A 17134-nucleotide genomic window follows, 5' to 3' on the forward strand; every position below is an offset into this window, starting at 1 on the left:
TGGGCCTTAGGAGAAAGCTGCTCCTAGCCAGCCCGCATGTCCCAGACCTCAGGCCTCCTGCTTCAAATTCAGTTATCAGGACTCCTGTGTGACCCCTGTCTGGGGTCTGGGCACAGGGGCCAAGTCTTTCTCTCTCTGGATGTCCACCTGCCTGAGCTCTTGGGGGCCCCATCTCCCTTCCAGCTAAATGCCTCTCCCCAGACCCCATTCCCAGACAGCCGTGCCCTGGTCCCGTGCCAGCCACTCCAGCTGCTTAGGTCTGGAGGGGAGCGAGGAGCCAGGTCCCCCCTCAGCTGGCACTCTTGTTGCCATGGCAGCAGTTGCCTTGGAAGCCACTTCCCCGAGTTCAGCTTCTGAACAGTGTGGGAAAGCTGCCCGTCCCCCAGGGGATCAGTGCATTAATCACGCTCTTTTCCAGGGTCCTCACCCCTCAAGGAAAATAAACGGAACTAAACCACACCGAGGCCTTTTCACCCACTCTTCCTCCCTACCACATGCCAGCCTTGGACTCGGTGCCTCCGGGAAGGAAAGAGCATAGGCAGGCACTCCAGCCCTGGCCTCGCCGTGAAACAAAGACAGATTTTGCGGCAGAACTCAGCTGTGACCTGTGGCCTACCCACCACCCACCACCTACCACCCACCCAGAGTCCAGAGGCCTAGGGGACCCAGGCTTCAGCGAGGAGGGTTCCGAGGCTAGTGAGGTGGGGAACAGGTGGGGCAATTGGCCTCTAGTGGCTCAGGCTTCCATGTCCTTTACCTATTATAGGAAGCACATCACCCAAGGACAAACTTGTATTTTCTTTTTCAGATGAAACAGCTTGTATTGAGGGAAGAATCCGCAAGCCTCCATCTCTCTCTCTCTCTCTCTCTCTCTCTCCATTTCCAATCAACAGGAGAGCAGGCATCACAAAGGTTTCAAGTCGCCTTTAATGACACCCCCCTGTCACGAGAGAGAAGACGGAGGCCTTGACTGAACACAACGTCTCCCTCTGACGGTGGGGTTGCCAATTCCTCCCACCTCAAATAGGACAAGTTAGAAATTTAAGGACAGAGAAAAGCTAGAGTATTTCTCAGCTGCGCATGGAATCTGGACAATGAAGTTCTCTCACGGACTCTGGGGCCGTCCTTCCACTCCCCATGTCTCAGTTTCCCCGTCTATTCTACAAAGGAGCTTGGATGGGTTTGTAGTTCAGTGATCTTGTAACTGAAATGGTTTGACGCGTCTCTCCTCCGTATTTCCTCCTCTGACTCTGGGCCCTTGAGGGATTTACAATGCCAAAAAAAATAATAAGTCTTATTTAGAATTTGGTCCCATTTTTGGAGGTTAAAGTGTTCTTCTGGAACCTGAAACTCACAATGCACAGGCCTCCCTGACCCCAGCCTCTGCCCTCTCCGTTCCGCTTCACCAGCTGGGCAAAGTGAGGCTCAGGAGGTGAGGGGCCGGCCCAGGTCCCACAGTGTGAGGTGCCCCATCCTGCTGACGGTGTGGGAGCCGCCCCCGGCCCGACACCCTGCCCAGCCAGAGTTAGGCAAACACTTAATGGAGGTGAAGGTGTTGAGATTCCCAAAGCTCAGCGTCCCAGGAACACATTTTCAGAGACAATTATTTTGACAGCTCCTTCTAAAACTAGTCAGTGGGGGATCAATTATGTGTGACAGAGACATGGGCTGTCATTTGATGCCTAATTAGAGGAATAATCAGACCTCATCCTGGAGAGAGGCACAGGGGACGTTGGCAGCAGCCGCAGTAGCTGGGGAATGCCCACCTCCAGGGGCTTCCTCTTATGGGGGCCAGGAACACAGCCTGGGGGCCCACCGGTGCTCTGCAGTCACCCCCCCCCCGCCACATACCTTTGAGTTCACACCCGTCCTTGCGCAGGCCCCTCTCCAGCCTCCTGGCAGTGTCTTCCCTCAGCTGAACCTCAGTCCAGTGACCCTGGCCTTCTCAGGCCCCGACCCTTGCCCAAGGAAAGTCCCTTGTTAGAGACGGAGGTGCCATGGTGCCCATGGCCCTCCTCTCTGCTGACCTGAGGTGGTCACGCAGGGCCAAGCCCTCCCTGAGCTCTGCCTTGTGTTCAGAAGCCAGGGCCCCTCTAGGCATTCTGTGGAGCTCACTCCCTGAACCGGCCCTTGAGGGGCTCACAGTCTACAGAGGGGACAGAGAAGGAGGACAGATGATGGGGACATGGGAGCAGCAGTAGGCAGCCCACCCACTCAGGCACCATCAGGAATAGCTTTACAGAGCTGGGGCCGGCGGAGTAGGGTCCTGCAGGACGAGGGGGCACTCTCCAGACAGTGGGGGCCGAGCAGACACTCAGCAGAAGGACAGCAGCAGAGACGGGGAGTAACAAGGGGCAGGGAGCAGCTGTGGCAGCAGAGGTCCATGGCCTGGCTGTGACTATGTTGGGCGGCAGACATTGTGGGGAGACAGAGGCACGCAAACAGAGGCCAGTGGGGCTGGGGGTGGGACCCTGGGAGTTGGGCCCCGATGCCTGGTGCAGGCATAGGACCAGATCCAGACTCGGGTCAGGGAGGCCCGGATCCATCAAGGGCCAGAGAATGCGGTTAGTGGCGAGGGCTGGATCTAGGGGTGGGATAGGGCTGGGCTTGGCTATCGCTGTCCAGCCTTGAGTTGGTGGATCCTGCAAGTAGGTCAGACAGGCCGGGCAGAGGAGGTCAGGACGTACTAGCCATGTCCCAGTCTGCTGACCCTGGCCCCTGGCACCCAGTCCCTGCCAATCCTTCTCTCCATATTTGTTGTCCTCTACCCCATTCCTGCCCACCCCCTCCACTCCCTGCTCTTCCTTCTCAGCCCTCTGCCAGGGGTCCCGGGAGGAACTAAAGAGGGAGGGGAAGCAAGCCTATCTGGGGAGGAGGTCCCCTGAGATCAGCTTCAAACCAGGACCCCTCAACCCTGCTCCCCCTAGGAGGCCAGGGGTTCCCAGGCTGGGGGGAGGGGCAAGGGGAGAGAGTGAACTCAGAGGAATTCTTCTTTCTCTCCTCCTGTCCCAGTTACCATTCCTGCCTCTTGAGCCTCCTCCAGGTCCCCGCCCATGCCTGCCTCTGAGTCCCTGAGCAGAAGCCCCATGTGCCACATGGCAGAAGACAGCAGCGCGTGTAGCCAGGGAGTCTCCTCACGTCCCTGGCTGCTACGCCCCACGTGAAGCCACCAGTCTATCCCACCCCCTCAGGAACCAGCAATGGAACCTGGGCGGAGTGCCCTAGTGGGCCTCTGGGACAGGCAGCAGCTCACATTGCAACCTCATGAATAACTCAGGCCCTCCCCGCTGCCTGCAGCTCCGAGGAACCCGGGTCCCCTGGACCAAGCCCCTCCGCTGCTTTAAACTTTAATAGGCCAAGGCCCAGTGGCAGCTGAGCCGGCTCCGGCATCCAGGGCAGGATGTCCTGAGCAGGGGAGCTCGGGCTAAGCTCTCCTGAGAGGAAGCTAACGGGCGGACCCGGTGGGGCAGGCCCGGCACGCCAGGACTCTCACAGCCAAGGCAGGATGTGATCAGGCCAGAGCGCCAAGAGTGGCCTCCAGATTCAGGGGCCTTCACGGGAAGAAGAGTAGGCTGGCGTGACCTGGCAGGGATCCCAGGTCAAGGTGCAGCTGGGGGCCCCTAGGAGAGCTGTGGGGTAGGGTTACTCGCCCTGAATCTTCCTGCCCAGAAATTCCCACTCCGAAGGTGGAGTTCCAACAAAGACACATCCAAGAGGACCGAGACCTCCAGGGCTTTCCAGGGAGGGCCCCCCTGGGTGCTGACAGTACCCCGGGTAGGCCTGCATGGACATCCCCATCAGCAGCAGAGACTTCCGCTGCCTGCAGCTGGCCTGTGTGGCCCTCGGCCTGGTGGCCGGCAGCATCATCATCGGCGTGTCCGTGTCCAAAGCTGCAGCCGCCGTGGGGGGGACATTTATCGGCGCCGCCGGTCTGGGTGAGCAGATGCCGGGCTCAGAGAGGGAGGAGGGCCATGGTCGGGTGAATGAGAAACGGAGGGAAGGGCTGGTTCAACAGGAATTGGTTGGGGAGGAACAGAAGCTACAGGTGTGAGCTAGGCAGCTGTCGGGGTGTGGGGAGGCCCAGGAGGGTTGGGGTGAGGTTCCTTCTGCCAGGGATAAGGACTCTGTGGATAGGGGAGCTGCTTGCCACACTCCTCTTTGGCTGCTCCCCCTCTGGCTCTCTGGTTCCAAGCCCTGGGCTCTTGGGTTTTTGGTGGAATTCATCAGCCTGTCGGGGGTGGCCTGACAGGGGGCAGGTAAAAGGACAGAGGTCCCAGTGGGACACTCTGTGAGCCAAGGTAGGATCCAACTCGAAGGGTTTCCTTTTCTTCCCTGGTATATCTTGGCAGGGCATCTGTCTGTCCAGGCATCCGTCCATCTATCTATCCGAGCCAGCCCCACTGATACCCCCACAATGATGCCGAGTACCACCCCTTTCCCCACTCGCCTGGGCCAAAAGCGGAGCCAGAAGCACCAGACTGGTGGGTTCCTGGCCTCCATACCTGGCAACTCCCGCCAAAGGCCACAGACACTTGGTCTGAGGATGAGGTGGGGCTGGGCAGGGCTGGGTCCCCTCTTCGGCGCAGCCCTCCCCACGTCCGGCTGGGAAGGAGCCTGCTCCGGAGTGCCCAGGCCTGCCCTAGGGGAGAGGGGGCCAAAGGAGAGTTGGTGGTGATGTCAGCTGGGGCCCTGTCCAGCCGGCTGAGAAGGAAGGAAGCCACCCATGCTGATCACCTGGGGGGAGCCTGCACCTTCACAGCCCGGAGCCCCTTCCCCACAGAGGCACGACTCCCTGCCCCTTCCCAGGGCTGGGTGTTGGGGAGCCGCCCCCTCCCAAAAACGGACAGGCTCACATTGACGCACCCACAGTCCCGACCTGCACCCTATGGTCCTCCTGTGCACACCCATAGCCCCCTCAGAAAGCAGCCCCAGGCTCACAGCCCACCCACAGCTCCACAGCCCGCACCAAGCAGGCCCTTCCCCATCACAGAACCCCTCTGCGTCTCTCTTCTCAGGGCTCCTCATCTTGGCCTACCCGTTCCTAAAGGCTCGGTTCAACCTGGACCACATTCTGCCTGCCATAGGTGAGTCCTCTCCCCAGCCCAGCGGAGCCCTCTTCCAAGGGCTGCTGTGTGACACCCATCGTGTGGACGTCTGCGGCACGCTCTGTGGTGGAGCCGAGCCCGTGGGTGTGACTGCTCCTGGGTGCGTGTGCACGCGTGCGCGCGCCGTGTGTTATGCTGGCGTTGCCATGACTACCGTGCAGCAGACTCCAGCCTGTTGCTGCAAATGTGCCTCAACCAGCTCAAAGCACCCAGATCCCCCATCTCCCCCCGAGAGAGTTTCCAACTCCCCCAAAGCCTCCAAGATCTCCAGAGAAGCCCATTTCATCCCTTGAGCCCCCCCCAAACACCCTCTACCACCCCTAAGACCTCAGGACCCTTGTATAGCTCCTTAACTCATCTCCGCCCCGCACAAACATGCTACCATCTCCATCAATCCAGGGGGGCTTTACATATTCCTAGTTCTCCCCATGATGCCCACCTCCTTGAAAAGTCTGCCATCTTCCCCTTCAAGGGCCCCTCTCTTCCGACTCCACTCCCAAATCAGCCCAGATCATGTGGGAGACTTCAAGGAAGGTGGTGGAGCAAAGACAGCAGGAGGACTTCCCTTCCCAAAGCAGGACTTGATCTGAGAATGGCTTAGTAACCAGGGGGCTTGGGGTGGTCTTATCCCACAGGGAGCCTGAGAATCCACCCCCACCCAGGGCCAGACCATGGGGAGGGAAGATCCAGTGCCAATGGCAATAAAGAGGGTAAGTTTTAAAAATTCCAGAGTCCGTCTTCCATCTTTGCTCTCTGGCTAAGCAGCTCTGTGGGAGCCTGGGAGAAGCTTTGACAGACAAGCAGAAGGGACGTGGACGTCCCCAGTCACCAGGGGCCAGCAGATTGGGCGGTTCCTCCATGTGGGTCAAAACCCTTCTTGCTCCAAGCTGAGCCAGTCTCCTCTTGTTTGACCTCAGGCCTTCTCCATTGTGCCCAGCATGGACACTGGGACCACCCCTAGGTCCCATGTCCCAGTTTATGTTTTCACTCTCTTTTCCAATTATGGAAGCCAACTCTCAGAGCTGGTACCTGAAATGGAACATCTTCCTCCTCTACCATGTCCACACACCAGAAAATTCTAGGGCAGGAGTTTCTCAAAGATGGCCTCAGCCCACAGTGTCTGCCACCAGGCAGACTGCCTAATCCCAATAAAAAGTCCCCTTCCAGGGGCGCCTGGGTAGCGCAGTCGTTAAAGCGTCTGCCTTCGGCTCAGGGCGTGATCCTGGCGCTATGGGATCAAGCCCCACGTCAGGCTCTTCTGCTGTGAGCCTGCTTCTTCCTCTCCCACTCCCCCTGCTTGTGTTCCCTCTCTCTCTGGCTGTCTCTATCTCTGTCAAATAAATAAATTAAAAAAAAATCTTTAAAAAAAAAAAAAAAGTCCCCTTCCAGACCCTGCACCAAACACTTTACATATATTAGTTTGTTCCATTCTCAAAACAACCATACGAGGGAGGTACTGTAATTAGGCCCACTTTATATGTGGGGCAACTGAGGCACAGAGAGATTAAGGCAACTAGGAAGTGGTGGGGCCGGACCTGAAACCAGGTATTTGGCCCCAGAGTCCTCTCTCTAACCGCCCTCACCATGCTGCTGTCCTCTTCCATCTATGCCTCTTGAAGTGCAGCTGAAACTGTCCCTGGGACTCCCCTCTCTCCCCTGTGGTCCCTCTGGGTTGCTCTGCCCCCAAGCCTGTCTCCTGAGGCAGCCCTGTCCTGGTCTCTCCCCCCAGGAGCCCGCAGCAGCCTGTCCACCGTGAGCAGAACACTGGAGAAGCTGAAGCCAGGGGGCCGGGGGGCCGGGGAGGGCTGAGGCAGGGGCTGAGGGGCTACACCCTGCCCTCCCTCCTTCCCTCCCTGCCTGCCCGCTCCCCTGATCTCACAGCCCTCCCCGGGCCAAACCAGAGGTGAACTGGGCCCTGGAGACACCAGCCCTGCATTCGCCTGGGCACAGCTCCTGCAAATGGATTCCACGTAGCAGCACCGGGCAGGGCCTGAAGCAAGGTCCCGCTGGACGTTCCACAGGGGGCCCTGTATCAGGCTTTTGACCTGGATTTTCTCTCTGGAGTGCAGCTCGGTGTCCCTTCCTTTTTGATCTACTGACTGGTTTCTCTGGAATGCGGGGCCACCTCAGTCTCTTGCTCCAGGCTGGCCACAGCAATGAACCACAGGCCCACAGAAACCACAGACGGGATCCCTCAGCCCTTAAGGCCTGGCCCTGGGCCTCTAGAGCTCACTGGCTAGATAGGGGGGCTGGACCAGATTCTTCCAGGTTCTCAAAAGCTCTGGGTAACTCCTCAGGGACAGGCTCTTGGCAGCAGTGAGCCAGCCAGGAGCACCGCCTGGGCAGACAAAATCATCACTGCCCTGACCCAGAGCCCAGGTGAGGCCCCGACCTGGAGGCTTCCAGGAGGAGGAGGCTCCTGAGCTGAGTCCTGTCTTGAGACTCTCGCATGTGACTCCACCTTGCAAGGCTTTTGCTGATCTGACTCCAGACAAGACCTCCAGCCTTCCCTCTCGTCCCCCACCCTCTCACTGCTCCTGAACAATCTCAAACATTCCAGCCTCCGAGCTTTGGCTTGTGTTCCCCTGGAGGCCTCCCACTCCTCTCTGCCCCCACCTCAGGTGCCTGGGTGGCTCAGTCGGTCAAGCATCTGCCCTCAGCTCAGGTCCTGATCCCAGGGTCCTGGGACTGAGTCCCCGTGTCATGCTTCCTGCTCAGCGGGAAGTCTGCTTCTCCCTCTGCCCCTCACCTCTCTTGTGCGCACTCTCTCTTTCTCAAAAATGAATAAATAAATTCTTTAAAAAAAAAAACCCACCTCGAGGGGCGCCTGGGTGGCACAGCGGTTAAGTGTCTGCCTTCGGCTCAGGGCGTGATCCCGGAGTTCTGGGATCGAGCCCCACATCAGGCTCCTCCGCTGTGAGCCTGCTTCTTCCTCCCCCACTCCCCCTGCTTGTGTTCCCTCTCTCGCTGGCTGTCTCTATCTCTGTCAAATAAATAAATAAAAGCTTTGAAAAAAAACCAAAACCCACCTTGAAAGGCCCAGTTCCAAGGATTCCCCTGAACACAACACCTTCCTCCTCCTCTCCCTGTGTCTGTCCTCCCTCTCTCCACAGCGGCCAGGCAGGCTGAAGGCTTCTTTTGCACAAAACAGTTACTAATCCTGCTAGAACCTGTCATATGTTGCCCTTTTCTGGTCACTGTCAGGGCACACAGTAGGTGCTCAATTAATGTTTGTGGCTTAGGGGAGCCTGGGTGGCTCAGGCGGTTAAGCGTCTGCCTTCAGCTCAGGTCCTGGTCCCAGGGTCCTGGTCCCAGGGTGCTGGGATCGAGCCCCTCATCGGTCTCCTTGCTCAGCAGGGAGCCTGCTTCTCCCTCTCCCTCTGCCTGCCACTCCCCTGCTCCCTCTGTCTCTCTCTCTCTCTCTGTCAAATATATAAACTCTTTTTTAAAAAATGTCAGTGGCTTAAATTTAATGGAAAAACAATCCCCAGTCTTTCACAGGAGAGCCACGTCAAGGCCCATGTACCCACAGGGTCTGGGGCCAGGAGGGCCTGCCCAGGTGTGTGTGGCTGTGCAGAAGACGTGGCTCCGCCCTCCACCCCGCGCGGCACTCACCTGCACCCTCGCGGTGGAGCAGGTGGCTGTCCTCCACAGAGCCATCTGCTCCAGGTGGCCTGCGATTTTTGTGAGCCGAGGACAAGCTGGGAAGAGTCTCATTCTTCAAGGATCAGTGCAGATGACCCCTCCTCTCAGGAGCCTCCCCTGACTTCATGGTGCTCCCCCAGCCCCAGGGCTTCTGTCCATCACAGCCCACACTATTCTGAGCGGTCCTTGTCTACTTCCCCCTCCCGAGAGCCCAGGCCAGAGGACCAGGCCCACAGGTACGCAGCAGATGTTGCAAAACCAAACCAGAGCGGCAGAGACCACGTCATTGTACAGATGGGAAAGCTGAGGCCCCCAGAAGAAGGGACTCACCGAGTCCTGTGGTGAGAGGTTGGCCGGCCAGGCCTTGTATCCAGGGCTCCTCTCTCTCCCCACCCGAGCCTCTACGTGCTGCTGTCCTCTGCAGAGGGACCAACCCCCTGGCCAGGGTGCGACAGGCCACCACTCATAAATGCTGGCCAGTCGTGGAGCCTGTGGTTCCTCCAGCCTGAGGGAAGTCCCCCTCCTTGCACTTCCTCTGCTCCCCCTCCCCCCTGCCTGCTCGCTGCCCCTTCTCTGGTCCCCCAACAGCATCATCATCAGTGGAACTCGTAACTCACGCCTGGGGGCCCCTCCTTGATCAATAAGGAAACCCTTCCTGCTGCCCATCTTAATCCTCACCTGACGTACCCAGAATGCTGCCCAAGGATGGAAGGGGTGAGAGTGGGGGACGCGAACCCTGACAGTGGGACCCCTCGGCCCACCACCAACCCTTCCCCAACGTGACCTCCCCAAGGCAGGACTTTGGTATCTTCGATGCCTGGCAGAGCCCGGCACAGAACGGTGTAGGGATCAGAGCAGACTAACCTAAGGAATCAGCACATAAAAAGACAAGGCCTAAGTCCGTTGGGGAAGAACTAGGCAGGGGTTCATAGGATCCTTGCGACTTCCTTTCCCCCAATCTAAGTGAACGTCCAGATGCATCCTCCTGAGTCTCTCTCGCCCCCAACCCCCCCTCCATGCCTCAACCTGTCACAGCAGTTGTCCACGCGGAGCTTATGCCTTCTCCCCACGCGTGCTCTGGAAGGTGAGGTTGGGCCAAGCGGGCAGAGTGGTGTGGGAGGTCGAATTAGGGGAGGAAGTGCTCTCTTAGCTCTGAGCAGCTCTGGAACCCTCCAATATTTCCACATGGAGTAGGTGTGAGCAGGGACAGGTCATTGGCCCCAGCTGTTCTAGTGAACATTGACTCTGTTCAGTAAATGAAATCAGTTCTGTCCAACAGCCCTGTTCTGACCTCAGCTGTGGCTGTGCCCGGCTGGCCCCACAATGGCCGGCTGGCCCCACAAGGTGGATATAACGCCGGTCCTCAAGGGAAGAAAGGTGGAGGATGCAGACCTGGACATCGGATCTGACCTGCAGGTTTGGGAAGTTAAGGAAGGCTTCCTGAGGGAAGTGAGGGCCCAGCGGCACGGTGAAGGTCGAGCTGGAGTTAGCCAGCTGAAGGGAAAGTCAACCGTGGTTCAGAGAACACACGGAAGTGGAGAGTCCCTGGTGCCAGCAGCCCCTTGGAGGTCACAGCCCTGCCGGCCAATCTGGAGGACTGACCAGGCTGGGGCTGGCATCTGGGGATGACTCACATCCTGCCTCGGCATCCCGCACGGCCCTGGGCACGGGGTGCTGGGCAAGAGGCTGTGGGGCCTTGCACCTCCGTTTCCCCCTCTGCAGCCAGAGGACGAGTGTAGCGCCTCTTTGGCAGCCCCGCTGTCAGGAGGAAGGCTGCGGGCACACGGTCCTCATCCAGAAGGGTTTATGAATGGATGAGCAGATGAATGAAGGCAGAGGCTGGAGGAGATGCTCTTCCAGCTGAACACCTCCAGGTTCTAGAAATCAGCTCCTCAGTCTCCCACCCAGTGCTCCCTCCCCACCCCTCACCCCAAGAGGCCCTTACAGATCCCACTGGGAGACAGTGTCGCCTCCTGGAAGGGGCTCGTGGCCACACCCCATTCTGGGAGGGGGGATTGGTGGGCGGTGACTGAGGAAGGGTGGCTGAAATCAAGCCCCTTCCCGGAGAAGTCTCCCTGCCCCCACAGCACCACCCCCGCCCCCTCCAAGGAAGGTGGGGGTATCCGTCAGGGGCTGCAGACGGAACCGTGCCACCTACGTCCCTCGCTCCAGAGTGGCAACGTCTGCATCCCAGGCCCCGAAGTCCGGGCTGGAGACCGCGGGGGTGCTGGGAGCTCAGTGCGAGGTGCTAGAAGCCGCAGACCTGGAGGAGGGAAGGGGAGAGGGGCGGTGCGGAGCCGGAGAGGGGAGGACACTCCGTGAGAACGCCGCTCCGCCCGGGCGCCCAGGGGCCCGGCGGCCGCAGCGACGCTGCGAGAGGGGCGCCCGGAACCCGCCACCCGCCGCCCGCGCCTCCCCGCCCGCGGCCGCAAGGGACCCGACAACCGGGGCCCGCGCCCCCCAGCCCCACCCCCGCACGCCCCCGGCCCCCCGCGCCCGCGGGGTCCTGCCCTCCTGCTGGCCCGGGCTGCTCAGAGAAGCGTCCGCCCCACCGGCTCAGGCAAGTGAAAGCCCCACGAGTTGGGGGAGGTTGGAGGGGGGCCAAGGGGATACCAGCGGGAGAGGACGGCCAGGAAGGGAGTCTAGGGAATGCAGGACACCCTCCTTCCAGCCCAAAACCCGGGCAGAACGGAGTCGTCCCCAGACAAGAGGTCAGGGACCTGTAGCCTGGAACACACTTCTCTGAAAAGAGATGAGCAAGACATAGAGGGGAACAGGAGAAGGGGACATCCCACATGCAATGGCTGCCTTGGGCCCCTCTGCTTGACCCTGATCCCCTCCTGCTCTAACTCGGTGAGAATCTGCCCGAGGACCCACCTCCAGTCCCTGACCCGCTGACAGCCACCCCCTCCCAAGGCCCAAAGTGATCAGGGAATCAGAAGTAGACACAGAGTCACTTCAAAACCAGGACACAGGTGAAGCCAAGAAGGCAAGGACACCCCTGTGACCAACTCCTCTCTTCGCCCTTTGTTTAAGCAGCATTCCCTGGGCCCCTGGGGACAGTCAGGCAGTCCACTGCGGGGGTAGCAGCAAGCCAGGTGGCTCTAATGCCGGCATGCAGGCAGGACGCTGGAGGATGCTGACCTGTTGCTCTGCGGAGTTAGGGAAGGCTTTCCGAGTGAAGTGACTGCCCGGCCACCGCACTCTGAGGGTTGAGCTGGAGTTAGCCAGCCGTTTCAGGCACAGCGGCAGCGTGTTCACCTGACCACACCTGCTGAGTTCAGCTCCACTTGAGCAAAATCAAGGGGGCCACCTGGAAGAAGCCAGCCGGGAGGCAGCAGTGGGGAGCCCAGGAGGGTTGCAGCCCGCGGGGAGAGATGGGGGAGGGGAGGGGTGGGGCAGCAGGGAGACTTGAAGCGGAAAGGATGGGTTCTAGAGACACTCAGAAGGAAGACTGCAGGGACTGGTGTTGGATTGGGTTGGAAACGTGTGGAGGAAAGCCTGAGGGAGCAGGAAGAGTGAGGGTGAGCCCGGGTTTCTGGCTGGGAGTCTTCTGGGCTTGGTGGGAGAACATGAAGTTTAAGGAGCCTGTTTCCAAGGGGAAGAGAATGCTTCCAGAAGGGAGGGTTCCGCAGGGCCAAAGCTGTGGAAAGGGGAGGGGAGAGGGCACTCCATAGTTTAGCTAAGGAACCTCGTCTGCTGATTTCAGCAACGAGAGAGCAGCGTGATGGGACAGAAACTAGACTGGAGTGGAATGAGTGTTGCGGAGGTAAAGTGTAGACAGGTAGGGAGTGTAGACAGCGCTTTGAGGAAGGGAAGAGGGTGTTAAGAGGAGACAGATATGGGGTTGAAGGAGGGTCTGGTTTGGTTTTAGGACAGGAGGGGCATGGGCACATCCAGGAGGAGGTGCGGTCACAGTGAGGGGGACAGATGAGCACTGACTGGCGGGGAGAGGTTTCCCCAGAGCCTTGACGGCCTGAGTGATGCCAGAGACGTGCTGGCTGGTGATTTTCTTTCCACCCATGAGGCTTAGCAGTTTGAGAATAGACTCGGAGAAAGCAGAAAGCCCCACTGAGGCAGGGTGGAGGCTTTGCTGGGTGGCATTGGCAGAAGGACAAAGGAACCGTTAAGCTGCAAGACAAGGTGAATTGCAAGGGAGTCACGGGAGTCAGGTAGTGTGCAGAAGGAAGTGGGGGCAAGAGGCTCACGGAGGAAATGCTGAGAGCCCAGGACGTCCTGGATCCGAGAGCAGTCACAGCGAGAGCCAGTACGGAGTCACAGCCAAGAGCACAAGCTTGGAAGACGCACCGCCTAGGCATGAATCCTACATCTGCCACATATTATCGCCGTGTCTAGGACCCTGAGCAAGTCATGCAGGCTCTCGGAGCCTGTGTCCCCATCTGAAGACCGAGATGGCAATAGCATCTGCCTGTAGAGGTGTCACAGGGTTTAACTGAGATGATCCGTAACATATGCAAAGGGCTTCGAAGAGCGTGTGGCACACAGTCGGTGCTGTACCAGTGTTTCTATAGCGGCAGCAATGAGCTTACAGTTAAGGGTAGGGTGGCTGGGCTCTCTGAGCTGGAGTGGCTCGTGGTGCTGACTCTGGGGTGATGAGGCCCCGGGGGCGGTGAGGGAGAGAGTCGCTGAGGTGGAATGGAGGAACTGGGCACTGGAGATGAGAAGCCAACCAACTAGGAGGGCACAGGGTGGGCCGGTTGTGCCAAGGACGCTGAAGTCTCTCGGAGTGGGGGACTTGCGCTGGAGGGCAGGAACGCCCCCTCCACACCAGGCCGCCAGTTGTCCCTCCCCCCAGCCCTCCCACTAGCTCCAGGCAGCTGAGCTGCGTGGAGGGGAGGCAGAGGCCCAGACTGAGGCTGGAGATCCACGTCTGGCCACAGACACGGCCCTTGCTGGGGGCTGCAGCCCAAGGAGTCTGGTGGGCAAGTGGGCAAGCACCGGGGCAGCCTGGAAGAGAGCAGGAGGCCCGGGGCAGCCAGGAGCACCTCGCCTGCCTCGGAGCAGACTTGGTCTGATGACCACTGAGCTGTGATCGCTGCAGAGTCCCAGGTCCCCGGGGCCACTCAGCTATGCGGGAAGCTGGAGCCCGCTGAGCTGGCAGAGATGGTCTAGACTAAACTCCCACTTTCCCAAGAGCAAACCTGAGCCCCAGTGAGGGGGGCTTCAAGTTCCTTGCCTGTTGCAGGCATGGGGACCCACTGTAAAGGGGAGGGCGCCCTCAGAGCAGCTAGAATGGAACCCCCATTATCCCTCCCACAGGCTCCCCCTCTGCTTATCACCAAATTGCCCCCCACACATACACACTCCCAGGCAGAGAGAACTCCAGAGCGCCTCTACTGAGCAGCAGCTTGTTTCCACTGGATAGGCAGGCCACTGAGAGTGTCTATGTGTTAGCCTCTGTCTGCAGCTCTCAGAGTGTATGGCATCTGTGTTTGTATTTCTGGGTATGTCTGTTCACTGAGTGTGTGTGTGTGTGTGTGTGTGTGTGCACTCAGGGATTAGGATGACGGGGCCCAGGAGTCGGATGCAGGAGCTGGGAAGCCACACCTTCAGACCTCATCCTCAAGCCTTAGTTCCTGCTTGGGGAGTCTGTGAGGGGGCAGGGGTGGCCTGTGGGAGTGCCTGGGGTGGGGGTGGTAGCAGCTCTTTGGGCTCTGGGGAGGCAGAATTCAGCTGGCAGAAGCCGAGAGCTTTCAGGGTAGTGAATAAGCCGGCACTGAGTAATGGTGGTGTGGGAGGTTCCCTGAGGATAGGGAGAGGGCTGGGGATAGAGAGCATGCTAGAAGTGTTGGGGGCCTCAGAGTTGGCCCAGACTTTCAGGGACGGAGGGGGAACAGAAGGCTAAGATTAAGGGGAACAGAGGGGTTCACAGTGAGGAGCGAAGAGCCAGACTGAGCAAACAAGGGACTCAATCCCACCTGGAGGACAGGGGCCGGGACTAGCGGCTACTGCCTGGACTGAAGCCCCGACTCCCTCGCCCAGGGGCTCTTGAGCGCTTGGACCAGGAACCTAGGCTCGGGAGGCCTGGCAGCTGCCCCCGGGCCAAGCAGCTGCTCCTGGGGAACACGGATGTCCCAGATCCATGGACTGAGCTGGGGGTGGGCGCGGGGGGAGGCCAGCAGACCTGAAGGGCCTTCAGACAGAGACTCCCCTTTCCAGGGGCTCTCGCCTCCCCCTGCTGAGGACCACCCTCCTTGGGCCCCAAGCTTGTTGATGATTAGCCGGGTAGTAAGAATCAATTACTATATAGTTTTAAATAGTCAAACATCTATACCTTCCTGTAAGCGGACATTCTGATGTAGGGGAAACATGGGCTTTTCAGTCTGACAGATCTGGGCTTGAACCCCAGCTTTACGTGTTACAACTGAGTAAACCAGGGAAAGTTCCTTCAGCTCTGTGAGCCCTGGTTTCCTCACGGAGTCCTGGGCTCAGGACCGCAGCAGCTCTCAGGGTTGAAGTGAAGGCTCACTGGATTAGCGCAGGGAAAGTGCTTAGCACAGAGTCACTGGTCACTCAAGAGTGACCAGAACCCCTGGGTAGCAGGTGGCTTCTCAGGGGAGTGACTTAATCCCAACCCCAAAACAAAGAACGGCCATATCACAGATCAGCGGACCATCTTTCAGAGACCTCTGGCTCTTCTGACAGTAACTTCTGAGCACGTTCCCATTTTCACCTCCACAGACCACAGGTAGTTGAGTGAGACAGTAGGTCGAGGAGTTCAGAGACAACAACCCGGTTAAACCTGTCCCTGCATTCTGACAGCTGAGGCCTGGAGAGGGGCCCACCCTCCCAGGGTGCCCAGCCAACCAAAGTTGAGAGTGTTGGTCATCTGAGGCTTAGCCTCTACTGTCTGCCTCTGCCCCCAAATGCTTCTGGCCTAGGCTCCCAGAGAGAGACCACAAGGCCTCTCCTGCCACAGGCAGGGCAGTGGGGGGGGGGGGGGCCTGATCGGGGTCATGGGCAGCTGAATGACAGTGGTCAGGGTCCTTCCTGGGTGAGGAAAGCATGGTTCTGGTCTGGCATGGGCCACAGACTCCCTCCCTGAGCTTTCTCATTCTAAGCCTCAGTTTCCCCTGTCCGTCAACCGGAGGGATTGAACTAGGTGATTTCTACCAGCTCAGCAGCCCGGGGTGCTCACTAAACGAAGGAGTGTTCTAGTGCTAACAGCTTAAGATTCGGAGCGATGACCTTCCCTCCTGCTCAGGCAGTGAGGTCGAGGGTTGGGCTTGGGACGAAGTAGAAAGGCTTGAAGGATTCGGGAAAGCAAGAGCATCATTCCAAAGGTTTCTGCTTCTGAAATTAAATACTCCAGACGTGATGGAGCCTGGAAGGGCCGCACAGTACAATTCATTGGCCAGAACCACTCACATGGCCCCACCTAATCACAAATTGGCCAGGAAGTGCAATCTTAACAGGTGTTCAGAAGGGGGAGACCCAAAAAGATCTGATGAACAGAAGCAATGACACCCCACGCCCACAGAGCCCGCCAAAGCACCTGCCGCAAAACAGCCCCAGCCGGAGGGCCACAGTCCGCCAGAGGGAGGTGGTGGCCCAAACTGAACGGTGACAGCTGAGCGACCTAGCACCTCTACCCTTTACACCGCAGATCCCAGTCAGCCCCGGGGGGAGACCCCCACCGGCCCTAAGCCCTTTCTCTGCCTGGGTGGGGGACTCCGGGAGTAGTTTTATCTTCCAGAGTCAACTCTGCCTCCCAGAAGATTAGAATCATTCACTGGCAATTAGCCCTTGGAAGCTCAGCCCCTGCTTGGTGCTGGTGTTGCCCGGAGTGTCCTAAGCCAAGGAAGGAGAACAGCGAGTTTTCGAGACACACACAACAAGGGGCAGCTGGCCCCATCCTCTGTTGTTGACGTTTGAGCGGTGTAATGCTGCCGACAGGAGCTTCTCTATAGGGCCTGAGCAGAGTTCAAGCCCGGCTCCAGCCGCAGAAGGAGCAGTTAGCAAACCTAGCCTGAGGCTAGGCTGAGAGCTCTGGCTGCAGGGCGAGAACACCAGGTTTCCAGTCCTGACACTGCCACGGCCTCTCAGGGGCCTTGGGTGAATTTAGTTACTCTTTGTGTTTCAATATCTTCACCTGTAGAACAGGGATATAACAGTAATACCTCACCTCATGCCATAAAAACTACATTAGATGTTATTGCAAACGGAGAGGCCAGGCAGAGAAAGGCTGTCCCGAGTGAGGAATGTGCCGTCCCTCCCTGGCACTAGCCTTCGCTTCCACTCACCCAGTCATCAGATTCTCTCCAGCCCCACGGTGTGCAGGCTTTGGACGCTCAGGAAGGACAATTCAGGTCTCAGCCCTGTGTTGCTTCTGCCTGCGGGACAGAGCAACTGTTCTGTTTCCA

General features: G+C 58.8%; 2 protein-coding genes across 2 annotated transcripts in view; both read left to right on the top strand.

Moving 5' to 3' along the window:
* MKNK1 (MAPK interacting serine/threonine kinase 1) overlaps nt 1-1304 on the top strand; it is a 45574-nt gene extending 44270 nt beyond the window's left edge. Inside the window, exon 14 of the transcript XR_008958843.1 lies at nt 809-1304. The gene's annotated coding sequence lies outside the window, so the exon portion shown is untranslated. The remainder of the gene's footprint in view (nt 1-808) is intronic.
* Nucleotides 1305-3380: 2076 nt separating this feature from the next.
* KNCN (kinocilin) lies at nt 3381-7717 on the top strand. The gene is made up of 4 exons (XM_026498178.3): nt 3381-3935; nt 5016-5084; nt 5741-5815; nt 6835-7717. The coding sequence occupies exons 1-4, from the start codon at nt 3785-3787 to the stop codon at nt 6912-6914; spliced, it is 375 nt and encodes a 124-aa protein (XP_026353963.1). The 5' UTR covers nt 3381-3784; the 3' UTR covers nt 6915-7717.
* Nucleotides 7718-17134: the final 9417 nt, after the last annotated feature.

Source organism: Ursus arctos, unplaced genomic scaffold (assembly GCF_023065955.2).
Source record: "Ursus arctos isolate Adak ecotype North America unplaced genomic scaffold, UrsArc2.0 scaffold_12, whole genome shotgun sequence".
In the NCBI taxonomy this organism is placed as follows: domain Eukaryota; kingdom Metazoa; phylum Chordata; class Mammalia; order Carnivora; family Ursidae; genus Ursus; species Ursus arctos.

Excerpts from the sequence above, each read along its gene's own strand:
- KNCN (XM_026498178.3), top strand. The coding sequence starts at position 3,785 with ATGGACATCCCCATCAGCAGCAGAGACTTCCGCTGCCTGCAGCTGGCC. Across the intron at positions 3,936-5,015 it reads TATCGGCGCCGCCGGTCTGG|GGCTCCTCATCTTGGCCTAC; the intron begins GTGAGCAGATGC and ends CTCTCTTCTCAG. Across the intron at positions 5,816-6,834 it reads TGCCAATGGCAATAAAGAGG|GAGCCCGCAGCAGCCTGTCC; the intron begins GTAAGTTTTAAA and ends CTCTCCCCCCAG.